The 22,340-nt window shown below is 47.0% G+C and overlaps 2 protein-coding genes across 2 annotated transcripts; both read right to left on the reverse strand.

Annotated features, from left to right (window-relative positions):
* Nucleotides 1–462: 462 nt before the first annotated feature.
* LOC139319446 (C-type lectin mannose-binding isoform-like) lies at nt 463–7,650 on the reverse strand. The gene is made up of 5 exons (XM_070947327.1): nt 7,593–7,650; nt 5,166–5,260; nt 4,094–4,234; nt 1,516–1,630; nt 463–530 (listed from the first exon to the last, which is right to left on the reverse strand). Exons 1-5 carry the CDS (start codon nt 7,648–7,650, stop codon nt 463–465), a joined length of 477 nt encoding a protein of 158 aa, XP_070803428.1.
* A 9,351-nt stretch (nt 7,651–17,001) lies between these two features.
* LOC139319445 (C-type lectin lectoxin-Thr1) lies at nt 17,002–21,961 on the reverse strand. The gene is made up of 5 exons (XM_070947326.1): nt 21,904–21,961; nt 19,816–19,910; nt 18,846–18,986; nt 17,961–18,075; nt 17,002–17,069 (listed from the first exon to the last, which is right to left on the reverse strand). Exons 1-5 carry the CDS (start codon nt 21,959–21,961, stop codon nt 17,002–17,004), a joined length of 477 nt encoding a protein of 158 aa, XP_070803427.1.
* Nucleotides 21,962–22,340: the final 379 nt, after the last annotated feature.

Raw genomic sequence — 22,340 nt, forward strand, 5'->3', positions numbered from 1 at the left:
TGTCCCAAGATGGATGAAATAAGTCCTTCAGGGGTCTTGAGTTTGGGACCTCAACATTCTCCTGGTTCTGCAGAATAAAGGAGGGCAGTCATGCTAGGTAGATTTTATCTGACTTTCTGGCCCATCAGGAGGAGCAGTGTCAGATCCAAGCTACAGAAAGCATCCATTAAGGCAGGGGTTCCCAACAGAGGGTGCGAGACGATATTCCAAGGGATGCGAAAACTTGGGTTTAGAAGTTTCAAAATTAAAGCATATATGTAAAATTCTATGCATATAATTATTTTTTTAAGGGGGGGTGAGAATATATCAGAGGGGTTCTAGGAGTGCGAGGTATAGAAAAGTTCGGGACCCCCTGCCTTAAGGGATGGAGTGTAGAGCAGATATTTTTGGCAGAGCTTCGTTGCTTCTCCAGACTCACCAGGTGCTTTGCTCACTGCAGAGCAGGGAAAGGAGCCATTTGCACTAGAATTTGCACTGGCAGAGGAAAGGATGCAAGGACTCGCAGGGCGTATCGTTCCAGTTCTTGTAACCTGGACAGCAAAAGAAAAAGGTTTGCAGTGACTCCCTCAGAGTCCCAGAAGAATATTTCAGTGGCTCCTTCCTCATCTGCAGGGGGACAGGAAGATACCACAGGTGGAGAACTTCATGTACGAACGTGGGCTTTGGGTTCGGCAGGTTGCTGTAACCAAGATAGCTTACCTAGCCAACAAACCAGGATACGGCAACCAGACTTTGGCTGTCAAGTTCTGCTCAGCCACAAGAGGGCAGCAAAGAGCTTGAGTTTTTGGTCCATCTCTTTGGCAGGTGAAAAGCGGGTGGAGCTTTCCCTGACATGACTGTTACATTGCCCCTCCCCCCTTTTTTTACCCTGTGTGCTGAGGGCTTCCCTGGATAACGGGTGTGGGAACTGGCTTTCAAAGAGGCCCCTCAAGTAGACATCGTAGCTTGCACAGAAGAGCATGGGCATGCTGTGGTTGCAGCTATGATACCCTGGGCAATTTGTATCATTGTTGGCTGGGACTGTCCTGACTCTCAGCAGGGAACTCTGCTTGTAGCATGGATGCAAGTGAGGCTGGTAGCCTCACCTGCACCGTCTCTCCTTCACCGCAAAGCACATCAGGAAAGCTTACATGCTGAGCCCTCCGTGTGGATACTAAACACTAAAACCGTCTGAGATTCTTCTGGCTGCAATGGGGTAGAGGTTTGGTGTATATTCAAGCAAGAAAAGAAACAACAAAAAGCTAAATGTCCTGTGACAACAATGGCCTTTGGGAAGAAGGTTAAGATGGAGCTTATGTGATGATGGTCCTGTAATGTTTCCAATCGCACTTGGCCAGTAAGAATCCCTATATACTATGCTACGCTCAGCTATGCTATTTTCTCCTATCCTTTTCTCTATTATTCTCTATATTCTATCTCATCCGCTGGGAAACCAAGGGATCAACAAAGATCATCAGTTGTCAAGGGGTGAGCATTCCAAGATGGATCACGTGGGTCCCCACCATCTTGCCATACCTGCCGGGCTCCAGAGGTGGACACAGTGCTCTTTGTTGAAGTCGTTGTTGGGCTCTCCTGAATTCCAGGACAAGTAGTTGATGGAGGATCTGTCTGACCACTCCCAGGTGCGTTGCTGGAATGACAGAGGAAACACTTTACCCAACATCAGAGCCCAGATCAGAGAGGAATGTTTTCAAGGCAGATCAAATATATCATATCTCTCTCTCTCTCTCTCTCTCTCTCTCTCTCTCTCTCTCTCTCTCTCTCTCTCTCTCTCTCTCTCTCTCTCTCTCTCTCTCTCTCTCTCTCAGAATAGAGCTGGAAGGGACCTTGGAAGTCTTCTAGTCCAACCCCCTGCTCAGGCAGGAAACACTATATCATTTCAGATAAATGGCAGTCCAGTCTCTTCTCAAAAACCTTCAGTGATGAAGCACCCACAACCTCATCATGGAAGCAAGTTGTTCCAGAGTTTGTACATTGTGCTGTACAAGTGAGAAAAGAGCACGGATCAGATTGCATGGTTCTGCCCACGATCTCAACTTTGTTGAACCCTGTACATTTCCTTGCTGGGGTCTGCAGCTTTTGATCAGTTCTTGACTTAAATTCACATTTCAGCAGCTACAACCTGACATCCCCATCGCTTCAGAGTCTGAATGGTCTGAAGATGTGACCACAGCTGAATGGACCTTACCCTTCAATCAATCAGAATAGAGATGGAAGGGGCCTTTGAGTGTTGGATATCCACAACTTCTGCTCCACTGGTTAATTGTCCTCACTGTTAGGAGGTTTCTCCTTAATTCCAGGTTGCTTCTCTCCTTGAAGAGTTTCCGTCCGTTGCTTCTTGTCCTGCCTTCAGGTGCTTTGGAGAATAGGTTGATCCCCTTGCCTCTGTGGCAGTCCCTCAAGTACTGGAATACTCTATCATGTCCCCACTAGTCCTTTTTTTCTCTAGACTAGCCATACCCAAGTCCTGCAACTGTCCTTCTTATGTTTTGGTCTCTTTGGTCGCCTTTAATCATTTATCCTCCTCCTCCTCCTCCTCCTCCTCCTCCTCCTCCTCCTCCTCCTCCTTCTCTCTCTCTCTCTCTCTCTCTCTCTCTCTCTCTCTCTCTCTCTCTCTCTCTCACACACACACACACACACACACACACACACACACACACACACACACCCCTTGGCTAAGAAGAGCTTAGCTTAGAACAGCTGGTGAAACTGAATATTTGGATAGGTGACAATCATGAGATCCGGAAAAAGAAGACCCCAGAAGAAAACCACCTTTAGATGTCCATGGAGTCACCAACTCAGCTTCAGAGCCACTGTGCCTGATGCCCAGCCTGGTGGCAGCCCTGGACAATACTGATCAGAGAGATAAATGGGATCAGAACCCATGAATTCTGGGGTGGGAGAGTATCAGCAGAATCCCAGGACTATCGGATATGCTTGGAAGCTGAAAGACATCCTGGGAATTTGGCCGGGGAGGAGGACCTACTTCCGTGTGATTGACAGTAAATAGTCCTTGTATTAGAGAAAGTCACTGGGAAATGAGATGACTTCCAAGGAAGTTTTCCTTTCTTTAACACGGTCAGTATAAGAGCCGTGGTGGCGCAGAGGTTAGAATACAGAATTTGCAGGCTAATTCTGCTCACTGCCAGCAGTTCAATCCTGACCGGCTCAAGGTTGACTCAGCTTTCCGTCCTCCTGAGATTGGTAAAATGAGGACTCGGTTGGTCGGGGGCACTATGCTGACTCCATAAACCCCTTAGAGGGGGCTGCAAACGCACGATGGGGCAGTATAGAAATCTAAATGCTCATGTTATGATCAAGCATTTTTCAGGCATTGAAAGCACAATATATCCCCCTCTCTCCCTCCCTCCCCCCCATCTCCTACTTCTGTATTGTTGCCAGAAAATGACATTTCTACTCAGGAACTTACCAGGAACTAAACTCAATTTCAGGGAAAGTTCTTTACTTTGTATATATATATATATAGAAAATTTGTATGATTATGCATTTTTCAGGAATTGAAAATGCAACAGAGCACAAGATGAAAGCCTGCTGATAACAGAAACCAGCAAAATCTGCACACCCCCAAAAGAGGAAGAAGGAACAATCCTCCCCGGCCAGTCCCTGCAGTCCCTGAGTTAATGGCCCACAAGAGTTTCAAGAAGATTTAGAAGCCACCCAATGGGCCAAGGAGAAGTCCAAGGCAAGAGTTTTTATCAGAGAGATCCCTACCCCCCATTTTTTTTTTTTTAAATTTGATTCATATGCCGCCCTTCTCCGAAGACTCAGGGCGGCTTACAATGTGCTCAGCAATAGCCTTCATACTTTTGTATATTTATACAAAGTCAGCTTATTGCCCCCACAAACTGGGTCCTCATTTCACCTACCTTAGAAAGGATGGAAGGCTGAGTCAACCTTGAGCCTTGGCGAGATTCGAACCCTGCAGTAATTGCAGGCAGCTGGTCTTAATAAGCTTAATAACAGGGTGCCTTAAACCCCTGTACTACCAAGGCTCCATTGAACGAGCCTTCCAAAAGCCCCTTGGAAATGGTAAATATGGATCTGGGAACATTATCAGCAGAAAGAGACCTACTTTCCGTGGATCACGCAGTCCAATCCAGACATGGGTTTTCCTTGTGAGATAGTCAGTGATGTACTCGGCCAAGTCAACTCCTTGATCCTTGCTGTGGATGGAGGCGAGGTGGCAGCCTGGCTTGTGTTTCCTGCAGGCCATCTGGGAGAAGAATAGAAAAAGACCCTCATTCAGCAGAGAAGCAGACTTGTGGGCATGTGGGAAAGAGCAGAGAGCTGACTAAAGGGTCCTAGCTACCCATCCAGGGGTGGGCTGCTGGGGTTTACAGGGGTTCGGGAGAACCTCTAGCTAAGATTCTGTGCAGTTCAGAGAAACCCCAAATCCCACTCCTGGCTGACCCTGCCAATCTCTCTGTGTCCCTCCCAGGAGCCCCAATGTGGCCCATTTTGAATGCAGGTAAGTGCAGGGCATCTGTGGAGGCTTGGAGAGGGCAAAAAAAATGGGCCTACTGGAAGTTTGGGAAGGCCGGAAATGGGCCCGTTTCCAGCTTCCAGAGGGCCTCCGGAGCCTGGAGGCCATCTCCCGGAGGCTCAAAGAAAACCTCCAGAGCCCAGGGAGGGCAAACACACACACACACACACACCGCTGTGGTTCAGGAGGGCAACTGGCCATGCCCACACAGCAACCAGGCAGAAAACCCCTTGCTAAATTTTTTGAAGCCCATCCCTACACCCATCTTGATTCTGTTGACCCCTGAGGATGTCCTTGCTAGAGTCTTCAGCTCTTGAGCAGCTCCTTACGTGTGCATCTGTGGATAAATTGTGAATGTATTCATTGGTTAAAGCCTCAGATCCCCATCACTTCAGAGGCAAGGTGGCCCCAAGATGTCTGAGGAGGCCAGCCAGAGTTGGTGGCAAAACCTCTGGAAGTCTATTGTCTGGACGGCATTCACTCAACACTGCACACTGTCCATGAAAGACTATATCTGTTTGAAAGCCCATATTTTCCACAGATACTTGCATTCCAGGCTATCCTAAAATCATGCTCTTTACTGATTTTTCACACACCCTTGACTCTGCCTACACTTCTCTGCCTGAACTAGGAAATTCACAAGTTCACAAACACTTCTAACCTCTGCATCGTTCCAGTTCTTTATTTCCTCGAAGACCTTGTAGCAAAACCCATTCATGGGGAGCCAATCACGAGGACAAGAACAGCCTTTGGCTCCTGTGTGGGAAGAGACGAAGCTGAATGGGAAGATGGCCAGGAGAAAAGGAGGAGGAGGAGGAGGAGGAGGAGGAGGAGGAGGAGGAGGAGGAGGAGGAGACAGCTGGGTCTGCAGAAGAGGCTTTGTCTGCCGAGTTACAAACATCTTTCAAAACAATAAATTGAAAATGATTTGGATTACAGACACAGCAGCTGCATTTACAGAATGTCCAAACTTTCCAGTTAGCCTTGATGAATTTCTTTGAAGCTTCATGTCTTGTGTGAACGTCTCCACTTCTATTGGTCTATCATCCACTGAACTGTGCTATGAAGCCAGTAAATAGCCTCCCACCGGTCAGTACGCTCTCATAGAGAGGGACTCCTCCGGGTGCCGTCAGCCAAACAGTGTCGACTGGCGGCCTCCAGGGGGAGAGCCTTCTCTGTGGGGGCACCTACCGTCTGGAATGAGCTCCCCCCGGAGATACGGAGGATCCCGGATCTGCGCTCCTTCCGCCGTGCTGTGAAGACCTTTTTATTCCATCAGGCGGGCTTGGCCTGATCTCTTCCCTTTTTAAATATGTAAATTTTAATCTGTTTTTAAATTATTGGGGTGTTTTAATTTGTCTGGGCCAAAATGATTTAATTTGATTTTATCGGGTTTTTAAATGTTGTGTATTTATGTATTTTATGGTTGGCTGTTCACCGCCCTGAGTCCTTCGGGAGTAGGGCGGTATACAAATAAACTAAACTAAACTAAACTAAACTAAATGGACTCCTTCAAGAACCAGGCTGTTGACTGAGGCAAAGTATAGGGCCCGCATGGGTCAGTCCTGAAGGCTCCGCAGTGGCCTCTTGGATGACCCATAACTGCTCGTGGGGCTTATGATTATTTGTGGGGCAGCCCCCTGTGGGGAATGGGAGGCACTCAACGTTTAATGATAAATGCATGAATGTTTTGCCAAGTTTTCAACCAGTGGAACAGCTTGTCACCAGAGGCTGTGAATGCTTCAGCGCTGGAGGTTTTAAGAAGGGATTGGACAGTCATTATCTGAAATGATAGAAGTTCTCCTGCTTGAGAAGGGGGCTGGACTAAAAGACCTTCAAGGTCCCTTCCAGACAGAGGTGGGCTGCTGCCAATTTGGGCTGGTTGGGTGAACTGGTTGTTATGGTTCTACGCAGATTGGCGAACCATCAAATCCCACCACTAGGTGGCCCCACCCATCCCACCCCGCCCCACCCCACCCCCATCCTGCCCTATCTCACCTTGTGAACCTCCCTGAGCCAGTCGGACTTAGCAACAATTATCCTTACTTTGGTTGTAATCCATCCAGACTGCTGCAATGTGCTTTCTGTGGGGCTGCCCTTGAAAGCCTCCTGAGATGGCAATTCCTGCAGAAGGCAGCAGCCAGGCGGGTCCAAAGCAGGGGGATCAGGTGGTTCTGTCCTAAAGGGTCTCCACTGGACCCCTCGATGCCCCAAAAGTGCTGAACTATAACAGGATGACAGCTGAGTGTATTGGGGTCTGTCCCCCTGCCGCCCCCTGCCCAGGAGAGGCCCTTCTGAAGATGCCCTTGCTAGATGCTCAGCTCTTAGCTCCCTGGGAATGGCTCCAAGGCCTTCCGTGCGTCCCTCAGAGAGCAATGGTGGGGTAGAGAGCGGCACTCTACTGTTAATTTTTTAAAAACATTTTACTGATTTATGTAATAAATTTATACTATTGAACTGACTTCTTAATGAGAAAAGGACATGTCTTTCATTAAATCTTTAACTATTCATTAGGTTCCCAAGTCTGAATTTTGATTGTGTTAGTTTTCCTTCATTTTCTATTAGTCTGTCGAGATTCTCAGCCATGGTTGTCCCAAAGGTGCTTTTTCAGGAGGCAACTGGAATTTCTTGGTTTTTTCTTCTGGGGAAAAAAAAGCACCTTTGGGACCACCATGACTGGGATGACTGAGAATCTCTGCAGAATTTTAGCTGTATAATTTGGGACGGAGAACCTTTGAATGGTGTGGGAGTAGGAACGGATTTCCAGAGGAAAAATTGAAGGCTACAGGAACCATTAGCACTACTCAGGTGAGGAGGACACAGAGAAACCTTCCAAGTGCTTCAACGACCCTCTAAAAGGATGCAAATGACCAGCTGTCTACAAGGAATATAAATGCATTTTCTAGGATGGCAAAAGTCCCGAGTCTTGGAGCAGAGAGAGAAGGTGGGGTCTAAATTGCACAGAAAGCCAAAGAGGGATAAAAGCAACTTCAGGGAGAGGAAGGATGCTGGGAGGCTCGAATCAGGAAGGGGTTCAGAGGCAAGAGAATTGGCCTCTCCGGACACGAGAGACCCTGTTCAAACTCACCATTTATGGAGAAAGCCACGACCAGCAAGCCGAGGGTCACAAAGATGAATCGCCCCATGGTCCCCCTTCCTTCCCTGCAGAGAGGATCGGGGAGGAAAGGAAAGTGAGGTGGGTGGGAAGTCCAGCCTGTGACCAACCTGGGGGGTCCCACACTTTGCACTTTTTCACTGGACCCCGTTTCTCCCTCCTTGGTCATCCAGCAGCCTTGGTGGGTCACAGTGGATCCTGCATTGCCTGGAAAGGATCTCCCTTGCATCTCTTTCTCTTCCCCAGAGGCCCCTTTCTCCCTGCCTCCTGCAGACCCCCTGCTGCAACCTGGACAGTGCCAGTAGCCCCCTGCAAGAGGTCCCTTCAGATGGAGAGAGAGATCTGCTGCAGGGGCCTCACCTGTCACGTGTCCACAGGTGGGAGGGCCACAACTCACTTGTCCCTTTGCTTCCTTGGGTAGCAAGTCTGCTCAGTGGCAACTCCAGGCTTCCCTCCAGCAACAGGAATGGAGGCATTTATATACAAGATAAGACATGGGGTTGGTCTTTTTAGGGCGGTCAAAGGGGAAGGAAATTTTGCTTCAGAAAGGACTTTTTTCCCCAGGAAAGAACTCGTTTGCACTAAAGATTTAGCAATAGATTAAAAACACCAACATTGACTTCCTGGCAATGACTTGGACTTATACATTTACCAGCTGGATACCCTTCCTTCGCTATGAAACTATGTGGTTGGGCATGTTAGGATATGGTTTGAGCCTAACAGTTGTCCAGGCAATATATGTGTACTGTTACTTTAATCTGATAATGTATTATGTGACTTTAATGCTGAGTCATGCTGTAATTACATAATGACTGGTTGTGAGAGTATTTAAGCAAGGTATTGTAACATGTTCAGTTGCTGCTATGATATGCTGCCATTGATGATGAAGCTGCTATGATAAGCTACCATTGAGAGGAGTTGCTATCTGCTAATCATTGTTTGATGGAATCTGCAATCATCGTGGTTTGTGAACCAAAGTGAGTTTGTTATTCTAACCAACTACTGTTTGTTGGGTAAGAAGATTCTGTAACTACTGGACTGATTTACTGGCAAAGACTTGGAATTTGTTTAAAGACTATGAGACTGTTTTTCTACTATAAAGTAAGCTTTTGATAAACCAGTTTGCATATCTCTTATTCATTGCTCTCAGCAACGTTTCCTTGTGCATTTACTCTGCTGGTTGGTAACACAACAACAATATCCTTAACAGGGCATGATCGATGGAACTAACCAGTTCTGGAATAACACCTGGGTAGATTCCACCATGGATGTCCCTCTCATTGTCATCATCACCAACAAAGGATGCCTGGAGAAATGAAGGCTGCTGATGAGCCCCCCCCCCAATCCCCCCCATGATACCCCCTATCCTGTGGTAGACCTGCCCCTGCACTCTGAGTGTTTTGGACATATTTAGTGGTAGGTGCCTGATTAATGTAGGGGTTATTATATGCATACTTTTCTGCAGCCTCTCTATTGATTTCGGAATGACTTTGATGATACTTTTTTGCAGCTTCCATTACTTGTGCTTTCCTAATCACATCTATAAATCTTTTCCTGAGTTTTTCCCTGAATACCCGTGCTCCACTACAAAACTATGTTATCGGGCTTGATAAATTGACACTTAGAGTTTGAAAATTAATGAGTAGTTAGAATCGTCCTCTCCTCTCCCCTTCTCTCCCTCAGTCTAGCTCCACAGAAGTCTCTCCTATCCCCTTCTCTCCTTCAGGCTGGCCCGACAAAAGCCTCTCCTCTCTTCTCCCTCAGGCTGGTCCCATAGATCTTCTCTTATCCCTTTCTCTTCCTCAGGCTGGCCCCATAGGTCCCCTCCTATCCCCTTGTCTCCCTCAGCTTTGCCCCACATAAACATCTCCTATCCTATCCTCTTCCCTCCCTCAGGCTGGCCCCACAGAAGCCTCTCCTATCCCCCTTCTCTCCCTCAGGCTCCCCCATAAATCCCTTCCTATCCCCCTTCTCTCCCTCAGGCTGGCCCCATAGATCCTCTCCTATCCCCTTCTCTCCCTCAGCCTCACCCCACAGAAGCCCGTCCTATGCTATTCCCTTCTCTCCAGTTATTTTCAAGTTGGGAGGGGAAGTAGAACATCTTACTAATTAGCATCAGAGTGTCTTATAATAATATTGGAAATACTAATGCTCTGATGGTCATTTTGAAAAATCCTGTGTCTTGGTGATGTTTCGACGAAGTCTCATTCGTCATCTTCAGGCTGGTGTTCTCGCCTTCGTGCTCCTGGAACATGCATCATTGAAAACCACAAACCTTAACAACCGGGCACCCAAGTGAACTTCCACACGCAGCCCCTCCTTCAATCCGCTCGCCCATCCTATCCTAGCCCATCGCCTGGGGAAGAAGACAGGTTTAAGAGCTTCTCTGATGGTGAGGAGGGCAGAGGCCTGCAGGAGCCCAAGGGGAAGGTTGGTCCACAGGGCAGAGGTGCCACCAGAGAGGCTCACTTCCAAGGTCCCATCAGATGCCATATTTAAGGGAAGAGACTCCCAGTTTGCTCACAGAACTGTAGGATGGGTGGTCCACAGGTAACCTGGCCCCCTGCCATCTGATGCTTGAAAGGTAATAACAAGCACCTTGAGTCGGGCCTGGAAGGAAACCAGAAGGCAGGGTCATGTGGGGGTCACATGGGTCAACCTCGGCAGCCAATTACTGCATGTGCCTCCAAATTCTAGAACAGCTGTAGCTTCCCAGTGGTCTATAAGGGAAGGATAGGAGGTGACCAGGTGAGTCCGAGGGAGGGAGGGGTCAAGCACATCATCCATCTCAAGTCCCTCAGCACCCACAGATCTAAGTCCAGTCCACCTTGAATTCCACGGACTCTTTTCTACCGCCAACTCGCTTTGATCGTTAGCAGCTCAGATTCTGCATGCAGTAAAAGTGCAGGTATTTGATCCGCCTTGGCTCCTGATTTCCTGTGCTAGACAGGGAGCTTCCTACCTTGCAATCATCTAAATGGGAAGTGACCAATGGCCGAAGGGGAACAATTCGCGTACTAGATGAATAAGAGGTGTGGTGGCCCAGTGGTGACAATGTAGTACTGCGGGCTACTTCTGCTGACTGCCAGCTGCCAGCACTTCAGCAGTTCGATCCTGACCGGCTCAAGGTTGACTCAGCCTCCCATCCTTTGCAGGTCCGTAAAATAAGAACCCCAATTGTTGGGGAAATCGGATGACTCTGTAAACTGCTTGGAGAGGTGTAGTGGCCTGTCAGCCCGTCTAGCAATCAACTCAGAGGAAGAGGCGGCATGGGAGTCAGGGCAACCTGAGAGCTCCGAGGAGGAAGAGGGAATGGACCCTAGCTCTGGGGATAAGAGGCAGGGGGCAGAGATGAATAGTTGTGGCAGACAACTATCCATTACCCTACCGGGGGCAGCTGTGGAGAACTCCAGGGCCAACCGTGAGAGGTTCCTCCATGGCAGGGACTGCTGTTAATGTCCCCCAAATCCAGATCAGGATGCTGCTGCCTGCTGGCAAACCCCAGATTGCTCTGTGTGAGTAGGAGGATGAATATGTTAGGGCAGGTCCATGGCTGATTATGATTATGAAACCTAGTTATTGAGCATAGCTGCCTTTAATAACAATTGAACACCACAAGAAGTCTCACTTTAGCATCCAGAGGTTTATGAGAATTTCAAGCATAGTAAACGTAAAACACTTTCATTGATCCCATTGCAATGAGGGTCAATCTGAGAAGCAACCCATCCTAGTCCGTTTTGAGGTAAATATAGCAAATAAAGAATAATGTAGATAAAAGAAATAATGTGAATAAAATAGGAATCATACAGAGTCAGATATATGGGCTCTGGGGGACCCTCTCTATTCACATTATTATAAGGGGAAGACGTGCTTGGATACATGAACTCTGAGAGACCCTATCTATTCACATTATTATAAGAGAGGAAAGTGCTTGTTGGAAATTACATTAACAAACAGTTAAACCCCTTTAAGTGGTAATATATCTTCTGAGACCTAGATGTCACGGAAAGGACTGCCATATGGAAAAACATCTGAGTGACCTCACTGTGAATGACACAAAGACCTATATGTTACAAAGAGTTACTTAATCCAATAAATTTACCCAAGGACAGTAGTAACTCTCCCATTAGCAACTCTGAGTACTTAAGAAAAGTTGTGCGGCTAAGATAATTTTGTAAACTAAGATTAATGCTTTAAGTAATTAGATGAACTTATTATCCAGTGTATGTAACCATATAAGGAAAATCGGATGTATGATCTCATGATTAACCATATATGGAAGATGTATGATCTCACTGAATCCTTTGTCTTAGAAATGTATAAAAACCATTGTATCAGAGTTCTTTCTTTGTTCAAAGCTTCAGGTACAAATCTGGCTCTGAACCTTGCGCAATAAAGCTGTCTCTGACTGACCTGGGAATGTTTTTTAGTCCTTCCATTCCACAACATTTATGGCACCCTGGCAGATGGGACTAAGGAACAAAGAACTTTTGTTCTGCCAGACAGCCTGCCCCGGTGGAACCGACACCTCCCCAAGGAAAATCCACTGGCCGGCCATTAGGACTCCTTTGAAGTCCACAGAACCTTTCGGTGAGGAGGTGCCGTAAACCCGCTGGTGAAACAGGCTAGTCAAGGATCCTTAAAGGTTAGCCAGACACAGAGACCTTAACGTAAAGAAAAGAAAGAAAGAAAGAAAAAGGAAAAGGTAAGTATAAATCAGAGAGTTAAAGTCTCTCTGTTTAGAGGTACACACCCATTAAGGGGTGGAAGAGGGAGGCTGATCACCCCCCTAGGAGACCCTGTGGCGTCCTGAGGTCTCTGGAATTAAGTATTTAAGTATTGGAATTAAGGAATTAAGTATTGTGGGGGATTGTGCGGGTGGTTAAACCTCTGCGGTTCTCATAGACGACTGTCGGAATGTCCAGCGTCGTGAGCCAGGGATAGTGTTGTTAGAATGTGTGGTAAGAGAAAAGAACTAATTGCAGTGTTATAAATTTTCTGATAAATTGCCGTTCTTAAAAAGCCAGAGAACTCTGAAAGAACTAAGAATAAAGAAGTCATTGTTTACTGTTCTTCCCACCCGGGGTTTAGCAGGCAGTAAAGAGGTAAAGCCTGTCTAAATGGGAAGAGTCAGATAATTTGACTTGATCAATTTGATGTGATTTCTGTTTATATATATATGATAGTGTGTAAAATTGAATGGAATTGAATTGATTGTGATATGTTTGGCTGGCCAGCAAATTAAGTAAACTTGTGCTTGAATAATTGTAATGATTGGTTTGCATGAAGTGAGATTTTTGCTTGTGAGATTGGTGTGTTGTAGGAAAAACAGACCAGGCCAAGCTCTTCAATGCAGGAAAGAGTTTATTGTGCAAGGTTCAAACAGTCCAAAAGGTCTGAATGCCGATGGTTTCTTCTGGCCATGTATTTATACAGTTTAAAGGCAAAATTATTACAGAGAGTGATGCATTTCACACGTAGAAGCTGCCCTTTCATCTATCTCTGGGAAAGGAAATAACTGTCAGGTATGCCTCCTTCAATATCCAGGAAAGAAAACCCCAAACTCAAGCATTTTGAAGAATTTGGTACTTTTACTGAATATGAAATGATTAACAACCCAGTTAAAGCTGGAAGTGAACAAAACGCGCGAAATGCATCTACTAAACTTCTTCCCCCCCTCGTGTTTATAAATCATCAGCCAATCCAAAGGTCTTCCAAAGGTCAGGTGGCAACACGTCTGGCAGCGTCATTCATCAGGAATGTCGGACAGTTGGTCAGCCATCCCCTTTTGAAGATTCAGTTTCGTTTCTCACGAAGTCCCCTCCTACAAAGACAAAACCACCTCCTGCTCTCTTCCCCCCCTTTGCTCCATAACTAATCCCTCCCCATTTCTTATGGCAGCTGAAGCAGGCAAGCTGAGGCTGACAATAACAATCTTCTTCTCACATACTCAGGTTCTCTGCTCCGGCGCTCAAGACATAACAAAAGGAGATAAGAGGCTAGGAGACGCCTCAAGGGCAATAAGGAAGCAGCACCCCTTATCCAGGGATATGCATGACATTTGGGATGCAATAAACATTAAACAACAGGATGCATCTGTTTAGGGTCAGTTTGCCCTTTTACAATTCTGTACCTACGTCAAATACCGTTTGTCATCTCAGCACCTTGGCACGGGAGAGGCACTTCTGTCTTGACCAAAGATTTGGATTTCTAATATTTGAGTTTTATCCCAATATCGAATCTTAGCCTGGCTCAGGTGTACGCAAGCAGTTTGATTGCAGCGCGAATGTGTGTTGAGTGTAAAAGTTCCTGTGAAGGCACTTTAATTCCCCTTCATATAATTTGTGGGAAATGTCTGTGAATTATGGAGGTTAGAGAGAAATGCAGAACGTGTTGCTTTGTTGGAAGAATGCTGAATGAAGCAGGAAGTGAGGCTTGGTTGCCTGCTGTAAAACGTTTTTTCCCTCTCCCTCCCCTTCCTTTGGAGGAGAGAAGCAGGGGTTTTTCAGCTGACAGCATCTCTCTCTGCTGAAAGAGCAGAGAAAGGAGGGGGAAGTGTGTGACCAGCTAATGCGGTTTTGCTGCTGGTCTCTTTAATTTGCATATGAAAACTTTTCTGCTCTGAATACAATTTTGATTTTATTTTTTTCTGGAAATTTTTGAGGTTTAAAACTGGGATTATATACAATGGTTTATACCTGAGAACCACAAGGCCACATGACTTTCTGGAATTTGCCATTCTGCCATGGCACCAGGGGCAGTTGCTAGCCCCTTCCACCTAACTCTCACAACATTATTGTTTTTATATCAGTGACCAACTTAAGTTCCTCTTTTCCCATGGTCTTATCTCGCCACATTGTTCCAGCGAAGTAGCTGTCTTGTTTACAAGGCCTAATTTCCACGTACTCAGGGGCACAAGCTCATCATCACTGATTTTTTGCACAATTTAATCCATGCTGACCTGTGTGCTTACCTGAGACCCCCCCAGATCCCCACAAATGTTTACCCGTTGATTATAATACATGATAGATGGAATATAGATCCTTTATTATTCTTTTGAGCGCCATATGCAGGCATATTCATATCAAAGCTGGACCCAGCCCAGGTTCCCTGAGTATCCGTATCTGAAGGAGCTGGGTAGGAGGAGCATCCGTAGCAAAGCGGAAAGGTAAAGACCCCTTTTTATAAGCTTCCCACAATGATCAAGATCTTATCCATCCATTTGGGTTCGACCCCTGGCGATTCTGTGGCCGAGAGAATCTTCTGCTCTTGCACTGCTTCTTTGAGTTGCTCTGTGCTCTGGCCGGGGTCAGCTTTGGTGATGCCCAGCCACTCTGTGCTTTGGCAGCCTGGTTCCCTTTCACTGCTACTTCTTCTCCACCTATGGCATAGGATCGCTCCTTGACCAGAGTCCGGAGTATTGTCCCATCCTCTCCATGACCGGTTTTCTTTGCTACCTTCTGGGAGGAGCCTTCGTGCTACCCGAAGCAGAACAATGGATTCTGTCACAGCTTTATTCCATATAGGAGGGGTGTGGAACTCAAGGCCTGCAGGCTAATTATAACCTGAGGGGTACTCGCTGGGCCACCCTGGAAACAGCGGAGGACCAGTCAATGGTGCCTCTGCCAGGAAAATGGAGCTCGGGATGGCCACACACAGCCCCACCCCAAGCTCCATTTTCGCTGGTAGGGGGTTGCAGGAAGCAGCCAATAATGGAGCTCAGAAGCATTTTCACTAGTAGTTCGCTCAGGCCCCTGACATGAGTGACATTGAGCTGGCCACGCCTACCCTGGCCACCCCCCCCGTGCCCCCAAGGTCAAACATAACCCTGATGTGGCCCTCAACGAAATTGAGTTTAACCCCCTTCTCCTCTTCCCTTCCCTTCCCTTCCCTTCCCTTCCCTTCCCTTCCCTTCCCTTCCCTTCCCTTCCCTTCCCTCCTCTCCTCTCCTCTCCTCTCCTCTCCTACCCATCCCATCCCATCCCATCCCATCCCATCCCATCCCATCTCATCTCATCTTTGCTTTCTCCAGTAAATTCTACCACATGACATGATCAAAATAAGTGAGTTCAGTTCCAAGTGGCGAGGAAGACACTGGAAACAGGGAGGCTGTTTGGAAAGATAGTTTAATGGTGGACAGGATCACAAGGGGTTTTTGGGTCCTGGGCAAAAATGATCACATGTAAGAGGGAGAGAGAGAGATCTGCTTCTGGCGCCCACCTGAGACCTTCCAGTTCCTGTGTAAGGGCAGGTATTCTGATTGGTTGTCAGACTCCCATGGGGCCATGAAGGGATATCTTTGTAGGTTGTCTTGAGTCCCAGGCTTGGTTGAATCTTGCTGGGTGATGATGTCATGAAGAGGGTTGTGTTCTGAAAGGGTGTTGGGCAATTCCTATTATGGCTTAATGCTTTGTCCTGGTTTGGATCTTGAGTGAGGACTAATCCTATCATGTCCTGAGGGTGAAAGTCTTTTGTCTTGTAGATAGACTGGTCCAGTCTTTCTGGGGCTATTAACAAAGGTGAGGGGCTGCTTTCCAAGAACATGTTTCTCCTTTTCTCATCCAGGGAGGTATAATATTCTGCCTTTTTAATATTTCCTAGAATATTTCATTCTCCTAGGAGAAGGGTGGGTGCTAACTATCTACATATCTTTTAAAGGTCCTGTTCAGTCCGACAACCCCCCCCCCGACTCTGCCAAAAATGATCAGGCTGAGAAAGCCAACCAGATGCTGCAGTAGAATATGAGATGTTACTGCACCTGCTTTCTTAGGTCCTCTGAGAAGCTTCATGCAAGCTTTGTGGGACCTTCTAAAGTCAAGATGTGTTGAGTACAAATTTGATGAGTTTCAGAGCAGTCGAGTACCAAGGTACCCACTATATCTCACAAGAGACCTGCAGACCTCCGTAGATAGCAAGGGCCACCAATGGCTGAAGGGGACAAGGTGTGATTTTCTACCAATTTCCTGGTTTCTACTAGACTCTCTAAGAAGCCTGATGCAAAGTTTGTGGGGCCTTTTAGGGTCCTGGAGCAGATGAATAGCGTGGCCTTTTTGTTGCAATTGCCACCTTCCCTGATGGATCCTCCCAGTTTTTCATCGATCATTACTGGTGAGAGAAGCCCCTTCCAGCCCTTTATGCTCACAAAACCCATAAGACATGAAACGATCCCTCTGGCTCTGCCAAAAATAAACGGAGCTAGTCATGCCAAGACCGAATTTATTTGAACTTCTGGCCCATCAGGATGAGCAAAATCAGATCCAAGCTACAGAAATCAACCATTAAGTGAAAGGACGCAGAGCAGAAGTTTTGGGAAGGCTTCCTTGCTTCTCCAGGCTTCACCAGGCGCTTCTGCCACTCCAGAGCAGGAGAAGAAGGAGTTGCACTAGAATCTGCACTGGCAGAGGTACGCACGGGTGGACGCACAGCTCTCGTCATTCCAGTTCTTATAACCTGGGCAGAAAAAGGAGACATTTCGCAGGGATTCCCTCAGAGTCCTAGAAGAGCATTTTCATGGCTCCTCCCTCCTTTGCAGGTGGACCTGAAGGTCCCACAGGTGAAGGACCTCACTGGCTAAAATGGGCTTGTGGTTCAGCCGATTGTTGTAACCAAGGTAGCCAAGAAATCAGGATAAATGGCTTGAAAGAGATCTCTACTACTCTGCCTTTATTCCTTTGTCATTAAATATAAACACAACACGTCTTCCTTAGGTCCCCCATGACTTCTCCAGACGTTAGACTAGTTTTCAGGAAAATGGTTATTCTGTATTCTAATAATTATCCCTTGTGTATTAAGTTTTAGGGTTGTGATTGTGATTGATTTTTAATTAACTTAGGCAGGTGCTAATTTTTTCCTTGTACACAGTTGCCAAAGAGTGACTGTTCCAAGAAGGCTCAAAGCCTCACTCTTTGAAGCGCATCCTTGGTGTCAGCTTTGGAAGACATATTAGGCCGGAAGCTTCCATGCTGCCACCTTCTCATGTGTGGGAAAGTAGGAGGGGGGATTTAGTAGAGGGGTTGTCTGTAGACATAATAGCATTCTTCCTCTCGGTCAAGGTCACGCCAATCCCTGCATCTGGAGAAGGAGTGGTGGGAGTGCTGTCTCGAGATGGGACGGACGTTGATTGGAGCATGTGATTGACTGAGCAGAGAGGGGATGTTTTGGGGTTTTTTGATTTACTGAGGGAAAATATGGACCTCTCAGATTCGGGTTTTCCCAGATGTGCCAGTTTACCTATTCTAGTAAAGAGAACTTTGAAAAATGCTTGCTTCAAAGTTTTTATTTGGAGTTGGGTTTTTTTCTGGAATGCTGACACTCGGCTCCCTTCTCTCCACCTTGGCTTACCTGATGGGCTCCAAAGTTCAACGCAATTTTCATTGTTCCCTTGGTTGTTGGGCTCTCCTTGTTTCCACATTAGGGAGCTGTTACTGGATCTGTCTGTCCACTCCCAATTGCGTTTCTGTAATGACAGGGAAGCCACATTAATCAACTGAGGAGGGGACTTTGATGCTGCTAGAGGCTCTCTCTCTATCCCCCTCTCCCTCTCTCTTTATCTATCTAGTTGATCTGGAACAACTAAGCAGGGTTAAAGCTGATGAACTCTTGGATAGGCGATGATCCAAGAAAAAACTTCTCAGAAGAAATTAATGAATAAAAATTAATGATTTTTTGGATAGGAGACCACCAGCAAAACACTTGGAAAATGAATTGATGATGATGATAATGATGAGACAAAAACATTTGAAGAATGGTTGCAGGAACTGGGTCTGGCTATCCTAGAGAAAAGAAGGACTCTTCTGGGGGGGGGGACGACATGATAGCAGCATTCCAGTATTTGAGGGGCTGCCACAAGGAGGAGGGGGTCAATTTATTTTCCAAAGCACCAGAAGGCCGGACAAGAAGCAATGGATGGAAACTGATCAAGGAGAGAAGCAACCTGGAATGAAGGAGAAACTTCCTAACAGTGAGGACAATCAACCAGTGGAACTGCTTGCCACCAGAAGTTGTGGGTGCTCCATCCCTGGAACTTCGTAAGAAGAGACTGGACAGCCACTTGTCTGAAAAGTTTTACAGTCTCCTGCTTGAGCAGAGGGTTGGACTAGAAGATCTCCAAGGTCCCTCCCAGCTCTATTCTACTCTGATTCCTGTTGGAGGATCCTTCAAAAAAAAACCCCTCCTTAGAAACCGTAGAAATGAATTGACGAACGTTAGCAATAGAAAGGCACCTACTTTCTGTGGGTCATTCAGTCCAATCCAAACATGTCCACCACTTTTGAGATAGTCGGAGATGTATTCGGCCACTTCAAGTGACTCATCAATGCCATGGATGGAGGCAAGGTGGCAGCCTGGCTTGTATTTCCTGCAGAACATCTGGGAAAGAGGGACAAGAGAGAAAGGCACTTGTTAAGGAGACAAGCAAATTTGTGTGCATGTGTGTGTTAGTTTGTGAAAGTGAGAGAAGAGCCAGGGAATCTAATTGCATGGTCCTAGACACTGTCATGATTGTGTTGACTCCCTTCAGATGCCTCTGCTAGATTCTGCAGCTCTTGAACATTTCTAGATTCAGGAGATAAACTCTCTGATCCCATCACTTCAGAGGCAAGGAGGTCTGAAGATGTCACCAGGGTTGCCAGGGAAACATCAGGAAATCTGTTGTCTGGATTATGGTCACTCAGCCCTGAGGCTCAGCACTGCCCAACAGATGCCGGCCATGAAAGTCCAGACCAATATATCGTCCAGAGAATACTTGTGTTTCAGACTGTCCTAAGATAATGGTCCTTGCTACCCTATTTCCCTGAAAATAAGACCTAGCATGGTTTTTATGTGTGCGCCTAATATAACCCCTACCCCCAAAATAAGCCCTACTTAAGAGCCTGTGCAGCCAGCCACTTGCCCGTTCCGTCTGGTTGCTCACGGTGCCTCGGTGGTGATGGTGGAGCTGCCCCATGTGTTCCACACCAGCTTACCTCAGGACCCCCACAGCCAGGCCATCCGCACCCTGATACCCACCTTGTGGTGGCAGCACCAGCAGCCATGTGCAGCAGGAGCCCATGTATCTGCCAGTCCACTTCTTCTGCACACACAGCCTAGTGGCCCTGCACTTCAGCCCAACCAGAGGGACTTGGGGGCTATTCAAGGCTCTGCCTAGGCTTCTCCTCTTCCTAAAATAGGAGATTCACAAATACTCAGCACTTCTAACCTCAGCATCATTCCAGTTCTTGTGCTCATTGAAGACCTTGTAACAAAACCTCTTCATGGTGAGCCAATCATGGGGGCAACAACAGCCTTTGGCTCCTGTGTGGGAAGAGAAGAAGCTCAGTGAGAAGATGGCCAAGAGAAAAAGAGGAGGAGGAGGAGGAGGAGGAGGAGGAGGAGGAGGAGGAGGAGGAGGAGGAGGAGACAGAGCTGGGTCTGCAGACCATTCTGAATCTGCTGAGTTGCAAACATCTTTGAGGACAAAAAATTGAAACTGACTTTCAGCTGCATTTGCAGAAGGTCCAAAACTTGGTTAGGGTTAGCCTTGGTCAATTTTCTGGAAGCTGCATGTCTGGTGTGAATCAATCAACTTGAGTTGGTTTATTATTCAGCGAACCATGCAAAACCAGAAAATGGGTTCCTTCAAGAACCAAATTAACCCGGTTTAACTTTTGCACACTTGGAAGTCTGGTGCCAAATGTGAACCTCCCTGAGTCAGTCAGACTTAGCAACAATTATCCTTACTTTGGTTGTAATCCATCCAGAACGCTGCAATGTGCTTTCTGTGGGGCTGCCCTTGAAAGCCTCCTGAGATGGGAATTCCTGCAGAAGGCAGCAGCCAGGTGGCTCCAAAGCAGGGGGATCAGGTGGTTCTGTCCTAAAGGGTCTCCACTGGACCCCTCGATGCCCCAAAAGTGCTGAACTATAACAGGATGACAGCTGAGTGTATTGGGGTCTGTCCCCCTGCCGCCCCCTGCCCAGGAGAGGCCCTTCTGAAGATGCCCTTGCTAGATGCTCAGCTCTTAGCTCCCTGGGAATGGCTCCAAGGCCTTCCGTGCGTCCCTCGGAGAGCAATGGTGGGGTAGAGAGCGGCACTCTACTGTTAATTTTTTTAAACATTTTACCGATTTATTTAATCAATTTTTAGGCTGCCCTTCTCACTATTAAACTGACTTCTTAATGAGAAAAGGATACGTCTTTCATTAAACCTTTAACCATTCATTAGGTTCCCAAGTCTGAATTTCGATTGTATTACTTTTTTATTTTTTTTATTTTTTTTATTTGATTTATATGCCGCCCTTCTCCGAAGACTCAGGGCGGCTTACAATGTGCTCAGCAATAGCCTTCATCCTTTTGTATATTTTATACAAAGTCAGCTTATTGCCCCCACAACTGGGTCCTGATTTAACCTACCTTAGAAAGGATGGAAGGCTGAGTCAACCTTGATCCTGGGGAGATTCGAACTTACAGTAATTGCAGGCAGCTGATGTTAATAACAGTGCTTTAGTCTGCTGCGCCACCAGGGCTCAGCACCATGGTTGTCCCAAAGGTGCTTTTTCAGGAGGCAACTGGACTTTCTTGTTTTTTCCTTTTGGGAAAAAAAGCAGCTTTGGGACCACCATGATCTGGATGACTGAGAATTTCTACTTTGGAAAGGGGAAAGTGTGAATCAGGTATTATACATCAAGAAGAGCACGGTATCCAAAAAGAGAAGCCACCTTCTGGTTGGTGATTCAATGGTAAGGGATGTAAATTTAGGAAAAGATATGGAGGTTTTGAAAGAGGTCAGGTGTCTTCCAGGTGCTACTGCCAGCAGAGACAAGGAGCGTATTCTTAAGATAGTCAAGAATGCCAGTAAGGACTGTGAGGTTGATGCTATTATACATCTTGGCACAAATGATCTGTCCCAAAAGGCTGTACTTTCTGTGCAGAAGGATTTCCAGAGCTTGGGGTATGAACTTAGTAGTATAGGTTGTAGGCTTATCTTTTCAGAGGTTTTACCAGGATATAAGGAACAAAAAGGGAAAGGCCAGCGTGTAGCCGAGTTTAATGTGTGACAAAAGGAGTGGTGTAGAAGGGAAGGATGCAAATGACCAGCTGTCTGCAAGGAATATAAATTCATTTTCTGGGATGGCAAAAGTCCCGAGTCTTGGAGCAGAGAGGGAAGGTGGGGTCTAAATTGCACAGAAAGCCAAAGAGGGATAAAAGCAACTTCAGGGAGAGGAAGGATGCTGGGAGGGTCGAATCAGGAAGGGGTTCAGAGGCAAGAGAATTGGCCTCTCCGGACACGAGAGACCCTGTTCAAACTCACCATTTATGGAGAAAGCCACGACCAGCAAGCCGAGGGTCACAAAGATGAATCGCCCCATGGTCTCCCTTCCTTCCCTGCAGAGAGGATCGGGGAGGAAAGGAGAGTGAGATGGGTGGGAAGTCCAGTCTGTGACCAACCTGGGAGTCCCACACTTTGGTTTGCACTCTTTCACTGGACCCCGTTTCTCCCTCCTTGGTCATCCAGCAGCCTTGGTGGGTCACAGTGGATCCTGCATTGCCTGGAAAGGATCTCCCTTGCATCTCTTTCTCTTCCCAAGAAAACCCTTGCTCCCTGCCTCCTGCAGACCCCCTGCTGCAACCTGGACGTTGACAGCAGCCCCTGCAAGAGGTCCCTTCAGATGGAGAGAGAGATCTGCTGCAGGGGCTCACCTGTCAGGTGTCCACAGGTGGGAGAGCCCCACTCACCTGTCCTTTTGC

This window comes from Pituophis catenifer, unplaced genomic scaffold (assembly GCF_029215685.1).
Source record: "Pituophis catenifer annectens isolate HBS135680 unplaced genomic scaffold, rPitCat1.0.hap2 SCAF_7, whole genome shotgun sequence".
Taxonomy (NCBI): domain Eukaryota; kingdom Metazoa; phylum Chordata; class Lepidosauria; order Squamata; family Colubridae; genus Pituophis; species Pituophis catenifer.